The sequence below is a fragment of the Apium graveolens genome, chromosome 1, assembly GCF_009905375.1.
Source record: "Apium graveolens cultivar Ventura chromosome 1, ASM990537v1, whole genome shotgun sequence".
NCBI classification, from domain to species: Eukaryota; Viridiplantae; Streptophyta; class Magnoliopsida; order Apiales; family Apiaceae; genus Apium; species Apium graveolens.
The window spans coordinates 34,673,504-34,689,246 of record NC_133647.1 but is presented as its reverse complement, the minus strand read 5'-3'; the positions used below and the strand labels follow the sequence as shown (position 1 = coordinate 34,689,246).

Genomic DNA, 15,743 nt, shown 5'->3' with positions numbered 1-15,743 from the left:
TATTTATTTTTAGTCAAGTCTCAAATTATTATAAAACATATATTGTTATAATTTATTATATTCTTCAATTTATTTTTCAACTATTAAAAATTATATTATTAAATATATTATTAAAAATTATCGAATATTAAAAACAATCCGTATATCGGACGGGTTATAGGCTAGTTAAATCATAATAGCTGATACATGCCCTTTTTTCTGAGTTCTTAGCAAAAACTTAACTTTAAACGAGGTTTTCACAGCAAATATATTTGAGAAATCGACTGATAATGCAAGTTAATAGACCTATTCTGTGCAAACACCAACGTCACTTGCGTTTATGTCTTTCTTTTCATTTTATTTTTCAAAAGAACCAGCAGTCACAAGTTCTGTTTTTTTCAAAAAAACAATGTGTAAAAATGTTGCGTTTCTGTGTCACAAAGGACCAAGTTTGTGTAAAAATGTTGCATATCTACGTGCCGGGCCAATTTTTAAATAATGCAGTTTTGAGAATTTTTGTCTCAGATTGTGTTAAAAACGGTCCAAACCCCTCTTTTATCGCCCATGAAAGACAAATGCATACAGAGCAGAATTTCAATTGTACCACGACACAGTAATTACTAATTACAATGATGTGACTATGCATGCATCCCCTTACGGAACGCTGTTACTCCTGTAGTCATCAGAAGGTTCTTGATAACCAGCACTACCACATGCGAGCTTACTGGAGTTGCCAATTAGCATACCGGACTTGTTTCTCCTACATTCATCGGAAGGTTCTTGATTACCAGCACTACTGCATAAAAGCTTACCACAGTTGCCAATCAGCTTACCGGACTTGTTACTACTGTAGTCATCCCAAGGTTCTTGAACAATAGCACTACCACATACAAGCTTACTGGAGTTGCCAGTTAGCTTGCCGGACTTGCTGCTGTTGACGCTCATGGAATAAATCTCTGAATCACTAACGACATTATTCTGAGGTGATAGTGTTTTTTCATTAGCTGCTGCCTTCTCCGTAGCTCTCTCAACATGCATCTTCATCATAGCTTCTGCCTCTTTTGCTAGGCGCTCCTCACGTGCAACCTCAAGCCTAGCTTTGGCAAATTCTTTCTCTGCCTAGTGAGTTGAGTCATGAAAAGTATTTAACTTTTATTTATACACACTACAAGTGAATATTTAGCAATCATTTAGAAAACGTTAGCATTCTTGCGATGCTTTTCAGTGGGAGATAATGGATAGTTTCAATTTGATGTTCATATTAGCATTCTATATACACAGAAACTGTTTTCATATCAAGAAAACATTTAGAAAATAAAAGAACAGGGAAAATAGGAATATAGCAAAGAATTCACATGTATGTAAATATGTTTATAGAGGACCATAACCACACGTTATAGTGAAGTTAAAATTATATAAGTTGAAACAAAAAACATAACAAGTTGTTACAATCCTCTGCACCTCAAATTGGCAATGTATCCAAAATGAACCTTATAGCCTTTGTTACCTTTTCCTCATCTTTGGCTTCAGCCTTGGCTTTTCGCAGGTGGTTCATGTCCTGTAATTTTTCCTTGACAGCCTGCATGTTTCTCCTCCCCACAAGAATTCAAGCAGGAAAAAATACTTAACTATAATGTTGTAAATGTATGCTACAAAGATGAGAGCAAGATACCAGGTTTCTTCTAAAAATAGAAATTTTAATGCCTAACTGGTACTTACTGGCTAATTTACATGACAGGTGTCAATTGTGCAACCTGTAAATTCTTATAGGGTGTACCTTGATTTTAAATTATGTTTGGTCAAAAACTCATTGGTTTCAAGCCAGTAATTTATATTGGTATATAATTTATTACACTGTTACATCAACGATCAACCTCAGAAGCTTGAGATGGATTTTTAGAGCTGACTAATTTGTTCAGCATTCTATAATAATAATTAATAAAACCAACTATTCCAGCTCCAAACTGAAAACTAGTGCAAGTGAAGAAGACTGGGAAGAACCCATTACAGTAATATATATATAGTTTCTATAAACAACCCTTAACACTTTAAAGTTTGAGTTAAGAAAATTTAAAACATCAAGAGTACAAAGTTGAGAGTGTATTAATCACCTATAAACATATCTAGCTCCCGCGATATGTAGAGTAGGAGAATGGGGAGAGTAAAAGGGGAACATGAAAGTGCTCCAGCTTCTGGGACTCCCTTATTTCAAACACGATAGATACAAAAGGAAAAAACCCGTCCGGGTTGTATTTTCCAGTATTAAAACTTATCCTATAAATTCCAGGATTCAGAGCATCAACAATGGTCATTAAAGGGCCACTTCTTCCATCTTTGTCTGTAGTTGAAGACCCTTGAAATGTCCAATTATTTGTACCCAAGTCACCAAACACCGGACGAGGCCGATCTGTTTTCCACATCTCCAAAATTACTTCGATGCCAGAAGCAGGACGGCCACAAGCAGTATCTAGGACATGAGTTGTAATTGGTGGACGAGTCCTAGTTAACACTTGTGACGGTTTCGTAGAAGAAGGTGATGCCGATGCCAGATGTGATCCGATGATGCTCACACGGTCTTCTAAATTTGAAAAACATATGTAATGAATAAATATACAGACGGAAACTATAGGCTTGGTAGCATCATTCAAATCCAAGTGAGAAACTAATTATAACCTAACAAATATTTGATAAAACTATAGCATGGACAACTTTTAAAAAATAATGATAACCAGCCACACAAAAGAATGATTACCCATAAACACCCGAAACTAATGAAAGCAAAAAAGCTTCACAGCATTCAGTTTACTTATCTTTTAGTGCTCTATCTTCTTTTTCCTCTTTCTTTTTTGCTAAATAACCACTCCCTGTTTCATTTTATTTTTGTATTTTTAAGTTATGATCATGTCCTCAACAAGTGTTTGTTAGTGGTTATTTATCCAACAATCAGTTCCCTCACCTCTGAATCAACCTACGATGTAAAAAAAAATAAAAAATTCCTATCCTCAATAAATTTCCGCGGATTGCAGAACTTACATGAAAACCTTTAATGTGGCTCCTCGGAGCGGAGAAATAAACCTAATACTGGATGTCTTTTGCCTCTTCAACATCCATAAACAAACACGCTACAAAACAACTTAACATGTTTACGAATCCAATAAAGATAAACAAACTTAAAAATATGATATTATTTATGAATTACAAAATGCAGAAAACAAAGTTTCCAAATAAATGTTAAAAACATCATTCTAAAAAACTTTGAATAACATAAAAAAGTCTAAAAATTACAATAAAATATCAACCCTACTGAAATAATTAATTTTAAATTACTAACATACAAAAAATAGCTAAATGTCTTATATCGAAAGATGAGACATTGATACCATTTAAAATTAATAAAAAACCAAGGAAAAAGTATAAATGAAGATAATCCCAATAAAATATACATTATACAAAGTACATTAAGATTACAAAAAGATGTCAATGGTGGTCGGCGACTTTGCCTATTCGTTCAGGTGGTCCGGGTGTCTATATCGGAGGTGATGCTACACTGTTTGCTTTTTGTGACTTCTCGAATCCACTCTATTGACTTGCAAGATCATATACGAGGATGTGAGGTGACTCCAATTGGAGATCATTTTACTTTAGAACAAGAATCACTGCAAACTTTACTCTTAGGGGTGGATTTGGTTAAATTATCCATTAATAAAGGGTCTGTCCAAGCACTATTTGACAGACTTTTACTTTAGTAGTATTTGCAAAAATCTACCAAATCACTATAATTTTTCAGAGAGACATACAGCAGTTTTTAGTGACGCATACTTAGGATTTCCTATTGGCCACTCCCATATATCCCATATAAGGATTAGGACAGCGTATGATACCAATGGATTATCTAAAGATTTTGCGGTACATGCTCATGATTCCTTTATTTTCCAATGAAGCTCAGTGTCCCTTGTGCACGAGTCGGAGGGATGTATTTGGAGAGTACGCTATTCATTGTCAAAAACAATGAGGTTTCAAATATTGACATGACATGGTAAAAGTTGTGCTATATGATGTCTTATGGAAAGCTGGGATTCCGACTAAAAAGGAGGCACCTTTAACTTTCTTGCTCCTTTAGGCGAATTCCGATCAACTCTTAGGCCAGATGATGTGTTTTACGGTTGGAATGGAGGAAAACATTCTTGTGTTGATCTTACATGAGTTTCTCTTCGAGGGAATTTGGAAATGAACTGTTTGTAGGCGGCTACATAGGCAGCCGAGTCGAAGGTGCGTAAACACGATCAAGCATGTAAAGATAATCAACACGTGTTCATGCCAATTGCTTTTGACACATTTGGAATCCTATCTTCTCATGCTATTGAGATTTTTAGTAGAGTAGAGAAAATCATGAATACAAAAATGTTATGACTGCAGGATCGGCAGAAAATATTTTTTGTAGGATCTGATCTGCTATTAAACGAGGTATTGCGGTGCAGTTTGTTGTTCGCCTGTCTCGTGCACTTGTATAGGCTTTTTTTTAATTGTATTTAACAAATTTCAAAAAAGATCAATAAAAATTTTGAAAGGTTGAAAAATAAAAAACATCTAACTCTCTAAGTGTAAAAGGCTTATACCACTCAAAATAGGATTAAGTAGAATTGTTTCTTGAAAATACGATATAAACATCCATTCTATAATCAAAACAAAAAATGAGCTCACAATATCAAAATAACCTCTAACGAAATTAACAAAATTACAAAATAACTTAACCTATATCAACAAATACCAATTATTCTCGGACAAATAAAAATTTAACACACATTTATATGTTTGTATAGATTATTAAATTCAAATAATTAACATAATTTAATATAAACATGAGTTGAAGAAAATTATTTTCCGAAAAAAATACTAATCAATAAAAACACAAAACTGCAAAAATCAAGAAATGCACTTTCATGTAGAGTATCCCTAACTCATCAAAGCATTATAATTGTACAATAAACAATAAACTAATATATATATATAGATATATAGACACACACACTGAGGGTTAACCTCACGATACTTTCCCTAAGGCCATCAAAGAAAATCATGTAAACAAAAAATATAATCATTTATTACTAAATATTTACGATGAATTAGGAAAGTGCAGATTTAGATATTAAATATAATACACATACATGAATCATTACCTCATGATAGTTTCCTATACAGGATCCTTACTCTCTCTAAATATATATATATATATATATTATATATATATAACTAAAATACGAAAACATAATTATACAACAAATACATTAATAAAAGTAAAACATTTGCATTAACTTTAAACATTAAATAAAAAAGCAAATTATTAAATAGAAATAGATAAAACAATTTGATATTATACGTGTAATAGCAAAACATTTATGAAACAATTTCACACATAAAACACAAATAGGAAAAATTAATAATTAGATATCAAAAAACACAAAGGGATTAAAGTGACAGGAGGTTTATATGTGTAGATCGAGTTTATTTACCCTAAAAAGGTGGAGTTGATTTGGTTTGGAAAAAATTAAGAAGAATGAGAATACTCCTGATCGTTTTTACTTGTTTAAAATTTATTTGTTTACAGAAAGTGACAGTGGTCAGAAGATATTGGCAGGGACAATATACAGAGGGACGGATGTGATGTTCATTGATTCCAGGGGTCATTTGCCTCTCCGGCTCCACGAAAATTTTCCTTGGAGCAAGGGTAGTTTTGCAATTTATCAGCTCCCGGAAATTCATCAAGGATAAGCAGAATTTTATTGTTAATCATGACCGTTTGAAGGTTGATCCAACGGTGAGGGAACTGATTTTTGGAAAAATGGTCCCTAACAATCAACTGTTAGGGATCAGGACCATTAAGTTATAAGGTCAATTACATACTGATAAGCTATGATCATTTCAGAGATTTAAGACAAGTACTTCACTAGCCTTTTCTAGCAAATAAAGGCTCAAACAGCAAGTTTGTTTTTTAATACATAACATATTACATACAAAAATATGAGAGATTTGAATTACATATGGCTGAGAGCCATTTGAGAGATTAGAAGTAAATTTTACATGTATGACGATCAATTTACTCCAAGAAGTAAAAAGTGCAGCAATCTCTAAATTTTTAGTTACTAGAATCGAAAAGGTACTCTTGCTCCTCTTATACAATTGAAAACAAAATATAAATTAAAAATACAAGTAAGACTATAAGGCTTCTAATAAAATTAAAAACAAAATATAAATTAAAAAATTCAAGTAAGATTATAAGGCTTCTAATCATGGTCCAAAAGCAGAAATGAATTGGGGAAGAAAAATAACAGCTCCTCAAAGTTTCAATCTATATACCTCATCAAGGATGTACAAATCTATACTATATTATAATAGCCGGAATAGAGATAATTTGGTTCAACGGTTTGGTTCAACGATAATTCCCTAATTTTGATTATTACAAAAATAGATAAATAGTGTTATATATCTAATAAACTACTAAATTATTAAACTGCTACTAAATATAATATACTTATCCTATTAAACTACAAATACAACTAATCATATTATTAAAAGATAAATAATGGTGTTACATATCTGCTAAACTACTAAATTGTTAAACTACTAGAAATAGTCTATTTATTCTACTAAATTACGACCACATGTTATTCTATTATTTTTATTATAAATTTATAATCATTATGTATTTATATAAATATTTTAAAAATATAATATAACTTGATAAATACACATTTAAAATATTAATGAAAACTCGTGCATCGCACGGGATTTATGCTAGTGTAATGGTAAAAGCTAATTTGAAAAATAATACCTTCTGCTTTTGTCATGGCACCTGAAGTGGAGAACTGAGTATTAGCAGTAGGCGTGTCTGCTGCAACTGAAAAGAGTTTACGAAGACGAAGTTCAGTTATTTTCATTTGCTCCTGTGCTGCTATCTCAAACTCAACAAGTGGCCTGTTCGAGTAACGTCTCTGTAAGAAAGCAACAAATAAGGAAAGCTTAATGTTAATCTGAAAATTCTCAAACATCAACCTTTTATTAGTTCTAAAAGGAATACCTTTCAGCCTAAATCAGATACTGAGTCCACATTCACAGGTCAGCTAAAGTTTAAGTGCAATATCTTTTTTCTTTTTCTCAGTGTTCGTAACAGAAACATAAAATTTACGTGTCACAGGAACAAATGTTGACCATTAAAGAAATAGCTTACAATTACAATAGTAGAAGAAGACACATATTCAAGCTAAAGATATTGATGAGATTCTGACAAAGCACTGTTGTTTTTACTGTCAGTTTCTCCAACAGCATTTATAAGAATAACAATTGCTCTTTTGGATCTTATAAGAAATAAAAGAATAAAAGGGCTTCTTTTTCCTATGGGAAGAAAATGAGAACTTTAAGAAAGATAGAAACAATGAGATTTTCTACTGATGCTTTTCCTAATAGTTGGGGGAAAAAAGAATCAGATCTGTCATATTACTCATACTACAGCACCCAGAAAAGATAAATTTTGAAACCTTAGTACTTGCAGCATTAAAAGAACCTTATTAACATTACCTTCAGCTCAGCAAGTATTTCCGGTGTACTCCTTCCAGATGCACAGATCAAGAAAACAAATCCAAATTTTTGTCTGTAACAAGTATTCCACTCATACAATTCCTGTACAGCAAGAGTGAACTATGTTTTAACCAACACTATTGCTTAAAATTTTTGTCCGTAAAAAGTATTCCAATCATATACAACACTATTGCTTGAATAAAGAAAAATATATGAAGTTGTATATTCATTGTGCCATATCCAAAACTACATCAGATGAGCCATGAACATAAGAATGTCAACGCAACAAATTGATCAAAGGGACTCCGCAATTTTGAGTAACAGAGTACTATCAGAAAATTACAAATATGCATATTTTATATTTCATTTAAGGAAAAAAAATTACCAGCACTGTCTTATTTCTTCTTCTTTTTTTAAATACTGTCTTAAATTTTACAACATGCATATTCTATATTCATACGTTGGAAAAAAGTTCACCTGTAAGGTAGAATCAGTAGCAGTGGCTATTGCAGTTGACTGTTCCCCCTTGCTCCACCTACAAAAATGAAATTTAACTTCCTAAATCAAGGATTAAATACAGGAAGATACAGGCTAAAGCATTGACACTAATAAGGTCCTTGTTTGTCAATATTCCAAGTCCAAGAAGTATATCACAATTCGGATTCTGGAGTACAGAAAAGGGCAACAAAATTTAATGTCTATGATAGAGACGTCATGATCTTATTGACCAGATGGGGAACAGCTGTACACCATTGCTATTATTATTTTATTAAACTATGTGACATAAATATATACATAATACATTGTACATATATTTTGTCTTTCTTCGCCGATTCATCACCACAAGGGATCTGAGATGCTAACCCCGGTGATCTGAGACGTGTTTGTTCCAGGATCGGGAACAAACAATCTGGTTCATAAAACGTGGCAACGCCCCGCATTCCTTGTAACCACGGTTGCGCATGTATATCATAGCACTCTCCAATAAGAGAAGGTTCCATTCTTTATCAAGTCTCACCATGAGAAGTAAAATTTTAGGGAGTACAGACATCTAAACCTCAATCCCAAACTCGGCCCCATGCATAAAAGTTGTCATTCCAGTTTTTCATATGTTGTGTGTGACTGATTGAGAAGTAGGATGAGGGGAAGGGATCGGAACTAATTGCAAACTATCTTGTGAACATTCGATATGACATGTTTAGACTTTAGACTAAACCTCGCTCCTTCCAGTTCACAAAAAGATGCTCGGTCATTTAAGAACCTTCACAAGTTCGAAGAGATTTACACACATATGCTTACTCTCACATCTACTTTATCCTTCATCCTTATATTCCGTCTCTAATTTTATACATCTCACTCCATCCTTGCCTTATTCAATTCAACCAAACGCAACTCAAGGACCAATCAAGTCAAAACACTAATTGTTAGGTCCAAAAGGTACATAGAAGGGGGTGAATGTATGTTCTTCGTTTTAAAAGTATTCATGCAGCGGAAATTGAAACTTTAAAACAAAATAAACAAACACAAGCAATTTCACAGAGTAATTCTTGTATGAAGAAATTAAACCGCAAAGGGTTGCTTATACCTTTGAACAAATATTCAAAGTTACAAAAAGATAAAGCCATTACAATTATAAGCTATCAAAACAATGACTTGTATCTATACGCAACTCAAGGACCAATCAAGTCAAAACACTAATTGTTAGGTCCAAAAGGTACATAGAAGGGGGTGAATGTATGTTCTTCGTTTTAAAAGTATTCATGCAGCGGAAATTGAAACTTTAAAACAAAATAAACAAACACAAGCAATTTCACGGAGTAATTCTTGTATGAAGAAATTAAACCGCAAAGGGTTGCTTATACCTTTGAACAAATATTCAAAGTTACAAAAAGATAAAGCCATTACAATTATAAGCTATCAAAACAATGACTTGTATCTATCACTCTATAAATTTATAACTTTTATTAAATGATTAACAATACAAGGCAATACAAGGGCTCACTTGCGCCCTAGGTTAAGAGGAGTATATTGCCTTAGTTTCTACACCTAGTTAAGCCTAGAGTAGTAAACATGCACTTCTAAATTGATTTTTAATCACATTACTTCCCTGTTACTCCTATTAGGTCAAAACCAATTCTGGTACTTAGATTTGAAGCCATACTTCAAGATTCTTGCTCCTACTAAATAATAGAATGGCCATTGTGACTACTACTACAAGGTAGTAATCACTTTGACTTAGTTTTTGTAGACCGCTTTAACCCTTAAATTGTCCCGTCTTCATGTCTTCTCTCTGAGTCTTCGTATAAACCATATAACCTTCATATTCGAATCCTCTAATAATAGTACTTAGTTTCCTTCAACACTAATCAAGATACTTATGTGTGAAGTACTTCGACATACAGCTTCCCCCTCTAGTACCTGCAAATTAGGGGCAAGTTCAATCTTTAGGTTACACTTTCCGGTCCCCACTCCTAATATCCTAGGGTTCAACGATTGCAGCAAAGCTGATGGATTTTCTAATAAGATGAAAACAAATTATCCTTTTTTAATTTTTCTGTGCTAGAACATGGTCTTTATGAAAACTGCAGAGATAATGACGTTGATGATGTAGTGGTCAGATTAGTGTTGGCAACTTCGAAGGGTTTTTGAATACGTGAGGATCAACAATGGTGCTCCTGATGATGAACACAAAAACAGTGGGAGACTTGGAGTACTGAAGCTACTTACAATTCCAGCTTATGAGCTAAAAGTATTTTTAGTTCGATAAAATACCAAAAAGAAAAAAACAACACGGACAATAATGTAATGTATGAACGAACGACCCAAAATCTGAACAAGGGTAAGCAACATCTCATCCAAGATTATCAACATGCTAAGGAGTGAATAGGCGGGAATCGACTAGGTGAAATAATAATTAAAACAAGGACAATAAGTAGTTTTTTTATAAATTGCAGAGCACATAATGAAAACAGTCGAAGTGTCCAACTATACCAGTATACAATCATGGACTTGGGAAAAATTATGCTACCTGATAATCTGGTATTCTTGGTACAAATTTAATTACTACTTTTTAATTTCACCACAGTAGAGACAGTGAATTGAACTTCAAATCATTCTTCCCCTTTTAATGCTTCAATACGTGTAATTCACCTAAACACCGTATTAAATCCTTCTCTTCCACACTAAACCTTATTTACAAATTTCATTACATTAAAAAATCCAAAAAATAACATAATAGATTGGTTAACTTTTCATCCCACAAGCAAATTTTGGCAGTTAGGAGAAACTCGCACAAATAGACACAATCAGATTAGATACATGGGTGGAGAGAGAGAGAGAGAGAGAGAGGCTATACTGAGCACTAGTAGGACTTTTATGATCAGGGGAAGGAGATTGACCGATCCGAGGATGAGCACTGAACGCTTCAAGCCAGCCACTAACATCGACCTACATATATATACTAAATTTTCACATATATATTAACGGGGAGAGAGAGAGAGAGAGAGAGAGAGAGAGAGGATACTTGATTAAACCAGATGTGAGTAGCAGCACTAATAGCCTGTTGAGGTGAAGAGAAAGGAGCAGCTTCAACCATTTGTTTTGCAAACGTATGACTTCCGCAACATGCTAAGTAATCTGCTTCGCCAAACAAGCCTTCCATTTTTTAGATGCAAAACACAGCACTATACTATCCCTTCTGCGGAGGATGTCTTCATAGTTTATAGGGATGAAAACCAGGGGTGAACATTCGGTTCGGTTAACCAAAGACCGAACCGAAATAATTCATTTCGGTTATTTCGGTTATTTCGGTTTTTAATTCTGTTCTGATTTTTTATGTTATTCGGTATTTCGGTTTTTTTACCGAAATATCCGAATTACCGAAATTACCGAAATATAATAAAATATATATATTAATATATACATAAATATATTTATTTATATATTACTTATTTTTACCTAACTCCTTTCTTTTTTTTGACTTGAATTATCAATTCTCCGTTCCCAACTTCACTTTTCCTCTCTTTTATTTGTTATATTTAATTGCTATTTGCCTAATTTAGATTTTAATATATTTAGTTTTCATGATCTTCAATTTGGTTGCTAAAATAAAAAAATTAACTAACTAATTAGAAGTACTTTTATTGTGATCAGGATACCACACCATAATATTGGTGTGCATGAAAGTGGAGGTAAGAGTATAAGTTAACTGTTGTACGATCATTAATCTTTATTGTAATTTATTAAATATTTTATTATTAAAATTTTTAAAAAAAATCCTAATTCGGTTTTTTAATTCGATTTTCGGTTTTAACCGAAATAATTATTTCGGTTCGGTAAATAACCGAAATTATTTCGGTTCACTATTCGGTTTTGATTTTTACCCTTATTCGGTATTCGATAACCGAATTATATTTCGGTTCGGTTGCCGAATAACCGAATACTCAGCCCTAATGAAAACCAGTCGTGAAGTTTGTATCGTGTCAAATTTAATTATTTTTTTAAAAAATATTTTGAAATAGCTTAATTTGAATTTTATATATTTATAAAATATTTTTAATACATAGTAATAAGAGTAGAATCTATACTATATCTATACTATCTATATTATCTATGTATACTATATTATAATACATGAAACATTAAAAGTTTGGTAGTTGATCGGTGGGTACTTGCTGAATTTACTTAATTAACCTTATTCAATTGGGATTTTGAAAGATTTTATGGATTTCAGAAATCACGGGGTATTCAATATGGATTTTAAATAATCTTTTAAAATCTGAAGGTATTTAACAAGGATTGTAAAAAGTATTTTAAAATCTAAGTGTATTCAATTTAGATTTTAAAAAGTCAATCAAAATTTGGTGGTATTCAATTTGGATATTAAAAAATCCATCAAAATCTGATGGTATTCAAAAGTTCATGAATTTCCTTTTATTTAAAAAGTTGTGGATTTTGATGGATTTGCTAGTACATTTTTAATATCATGAAATCTCTTCAAAATACATGAGATTTTGATGGATGTCTAAAAAACTCCATAAAATCTGCAAGACTCTACAAGATTTTGGATCAACTCCATCAAAATTCACAAAGAATTAAAATTAACGAAAAACTTTTAAAATCTATAGATTATTAACAATCCTTTAAAATGTATTATAATATACGAAACATTAAAAGTTTGGTAGTCGGTGGTCGATACTTGCTGAAATTACATAATTACCTTTATTTAATTATTCAAATTTTAATTATTGGGTCGATCAATTCTAATTCTAATTGATATTGAAGTCAACTTCCTCTATTATTTTACCAATTTCAATTCTATTTCAATCGAACACTATATTATTATAATTTACATAAAATTCAACTTCTTCTACCAATTTATATTTTAATTCATATCGAGTTCAATATTATTCTAATTTGTTACTTCGAACTAAATTAAATATAAGCAAACTAAATATAATTATTAAGATTTAGTTGATATATCATGTGAATCAGGTTAAGATAAAATAATATTTATAAGGTGCGAACATAATGAAGACATTGTATTTTTACACTCAATAAAATAATAATTTCCCCCTTAACAATGCTATCACTTTAAATAAGTTTAAATGTTCTAAAAAGTTATGAACATATACATCTACTAATATAATTATCATGAAATCATATCATTTAAAGTTTATAATATTCAAAATTAAGAATTGAATTCAATTTTTTAAACAAGTTTTTTGTTTAAGTACGGAATATGATTAAACACAAACAAGTTCGAGTAATATGTTGTTGTATTAATATAAATGTTGAGTTTACTACACTATAATCGTTTAAGATTAGCCACAATCAATTTTCAAGCATAAAAGTACAAATACAAGTTTAGCCTTCAATGGAGCTCTCGTATTTGTTCAGTTGGCAGTTGAGGACGATAAAAGAGAAATAATGTCTTCTGCTTCTTTTTACTGTAGGCTTTGATCACTTGTCCACGTGGCTAAATGATACTGACCTCATTTACTTTTTTGGATGTCCCAAAAATGATGAACCTTTCACTATAGCATTTATTTAAGATAATTACAACCACACATTTGTAATATCCGGGATATATCGTGTAATTATTTTTGCTATTATATAATTATTATGTGTGTTCAGTATCTATTCTGTGAGTTAATTGTTAAGTGTTATCTGTACTTGAATATTCAAAAATAATATTAATTGAGTATTTTAATTTTTATATGTCCAAAATAAAATATAGATAATTGTCATATCTTCCTAATTATTTTTATGTTAGTTTATGGATTTATAAGAATCATATGAAATTTCTATAATCTTTTTCCGAGTAATTAAAATCTATTTTATAAAAACGGGAACCAACCGACGTCAACCGTTGTTACGTTTTTGGAACCCGAAACTCTTTCGAGAACTCCTTCCTAACCTAATTGTAATATTCTGAGCATATTCCATGTTTCGACTTTTTCGATCCGGCGTACGGTTTGTCCTGCGCGGGTCCTGGCGCAACATTTTCGATACAATATTCGTTTTGGTAAATCAATAAAACCCGTATTTTCGATAAACGGGAGCTTTTATTAAACTATCACAATTATCACTTCGTAATACGTGTAACCAGGCGCTGAGACCAAGACCGCAGTACAAATTGTACTGATTTGGATAATTATCCCGAAAACCGATACCGTTTGGATCAGTTTTTACAAATAAACGTACCGTTTTATATCCGGAATGATCCAACGGGATACTAATTTTCCGTAATTATAAATAGCCTTTTACCGTAATTTATTTCGTATCAAAATCATTTGCAGACAGATAATTATATAATTTTCAGAGCAAAACCCTAATTTCCTAAAACTGTTCTAAGAATCAAACAAGCATTTGGAGGTGTTATTGAATTCAGTTTGGAAAGCTCGAGTAACCAATCTGAAGGTCTTGAAGAGCTCTACCAGATTCTGTAATCCATACACCTGCAGAAATCAAGGTTATTTTTCTAAAAATTTATTTATTTTCGAATTTATTTTATTAAAAATATGAATTTTTGTTCGGATGATTGTTTGTATGATTTGATGATTGCATGTTGTAGAGCTTGTTTTCCTGATGATTTTCATATGTCATACGTCTGATTTGGAGTTCAATAACATGTTCAAATTTGAGTTTGATTTTCGAATTTTAAAATTAGGGTTTATAACCCGTATGAATGTTCTTAATTGAAATTTGAGGGTTTCTTATTCTGTGATAGATTAATGTTGTGTTATAGTGGGTTGTGTTCTCTGTGAAATTTGCAATCTAGTCGTATAAGTTTCATGAACCAACGAGGTCTGTAGAGAAGGGAGTTGTGTTTTGAAGTTTTCCGATGTTCGCCGGAAACTGGAAAATTTCACGGCCAAATTCCGGCCAACTCAGGGATTGTTAGGATGGTTGTGTTCCTGGTGTTGTGTAGATGTGATCTGGAGGTGATGGTGGCTGAGAATCCCTGGAACGTGTTCTCCGGCCATCCCCGACTGTTTTCCGGCGACCCCCTGGAAAATTACAGTTTAGTACCTATAGTTTTGAAAACGATGCAGTTTGGTCCCTGTAGTTTCCAGACTTTGCAAAAATTGGATTTCTGTTTTAAAAATGTTTAAAAATCATATTTCCTATTTATTTTTATTATAAAAATTCGTTTTTAATTTCTGAAAATTCTAAAAATTATTATTTTAATTCTGAAGATTATTTTTAATTCACAAATAAATCTAAATTAATTAGTTAATTAATTTCAGTTAATTTCTAATTGATTAATTGGTCAATTAATTCGAAAATTAATTGATTAATTGATTTAATTAATTATTAATTGATTTTAATTAATTATTTAATTAGATTTAATTATTTAAAAATAATTTAAAAATTCTGAAAAATAGTTTCGAGCTTTAAAATATTATTCTAAATTATTTCCAAGGCTCGATAATTATTCTAAAATTATTTCGGAGCCAGAATTGGCCAACCGAACCCTGTTTATTAACCCGAAATTGATCCAACGACCCGTTTTAATTCCGAAAAATGTTTTAAAAATCATTTTAAATACCAGAAAGCTTATTTATGACCCGAGACTTCTTTATAAATAATATATCATTGATTACGTGATGTATTATGTGCTATATGTGACTTGTTAATTGACTATCAGTCTATATATTCGGTGTTTACTTGATTATTGCATAACTTTC

The 15,743-nt window shown here is 31.7% G+C and overlaps 2 protein-coding genes across 3 annotated transcripts; both read right to left on the bottom strand.

Moving 5' to 3' along the window:
• Positions 1-505: 505 nt before the first annotated feature.
• On the bottom strand, positions 506-1,829 carry LOC141662756 (uncharacterized). The gene is made up of 2 exons (XM_074469245.1): positions 1,487-1,829; positions 506-1,098 (listed from the first exon to the last, which is right to left on the bottom strand). The coding sequence occupies exons 1-2, from the start codon at positions 1,562-1,564 to the stop codon at positions 634-636; spliced, it is 543 nt and encodes a 180-aa protein (XP_074325346.1). The 5' UTR covers positions 1,565-1,829; the 3' UTR covers positions 506-633.
• Positions 1,830-1,960: 131 nt separating this feature from the next.
• LOC141662728 (uric acid degradation bifunctional protein TTL) lies at positions 1,961-11,273 on the bottom strand. Of its 2 annotated transcripts, none has more exons than XM_074469243.1 (6): positions 11,075-11,273; positions 10,907-10,998; positions 8,029-8,086; positions 7,552-7,653; positions 6,809-6,968; positions 1,961-2,557 (listed from the first exon to the last, which is right to left on the bottom strand). In XM_074469243.1, the coding sequence occupies exons 1-6, from the start codon at positions 11,210-11,212 to the stop codon at positions 2,103-2,105; spliced, it is 1,005 nt and encodes a 334-aa protein (XP_074325344.1). In that variant the 5' UTR covers positions 11,213-11,273; the 3' UTR covers positions 1,961-2,102. The 2 variants fall into 2 exon arrangements, with proteins under 2 accessions (XP_074325344.1, XP_074325345.1); XM_074469244.1 differs by having other exon boundaries at positions 1,961-2,554.
• Between the last annotated feature and the right edge of the window lie 4,470 nt (positions 11,274-15,743).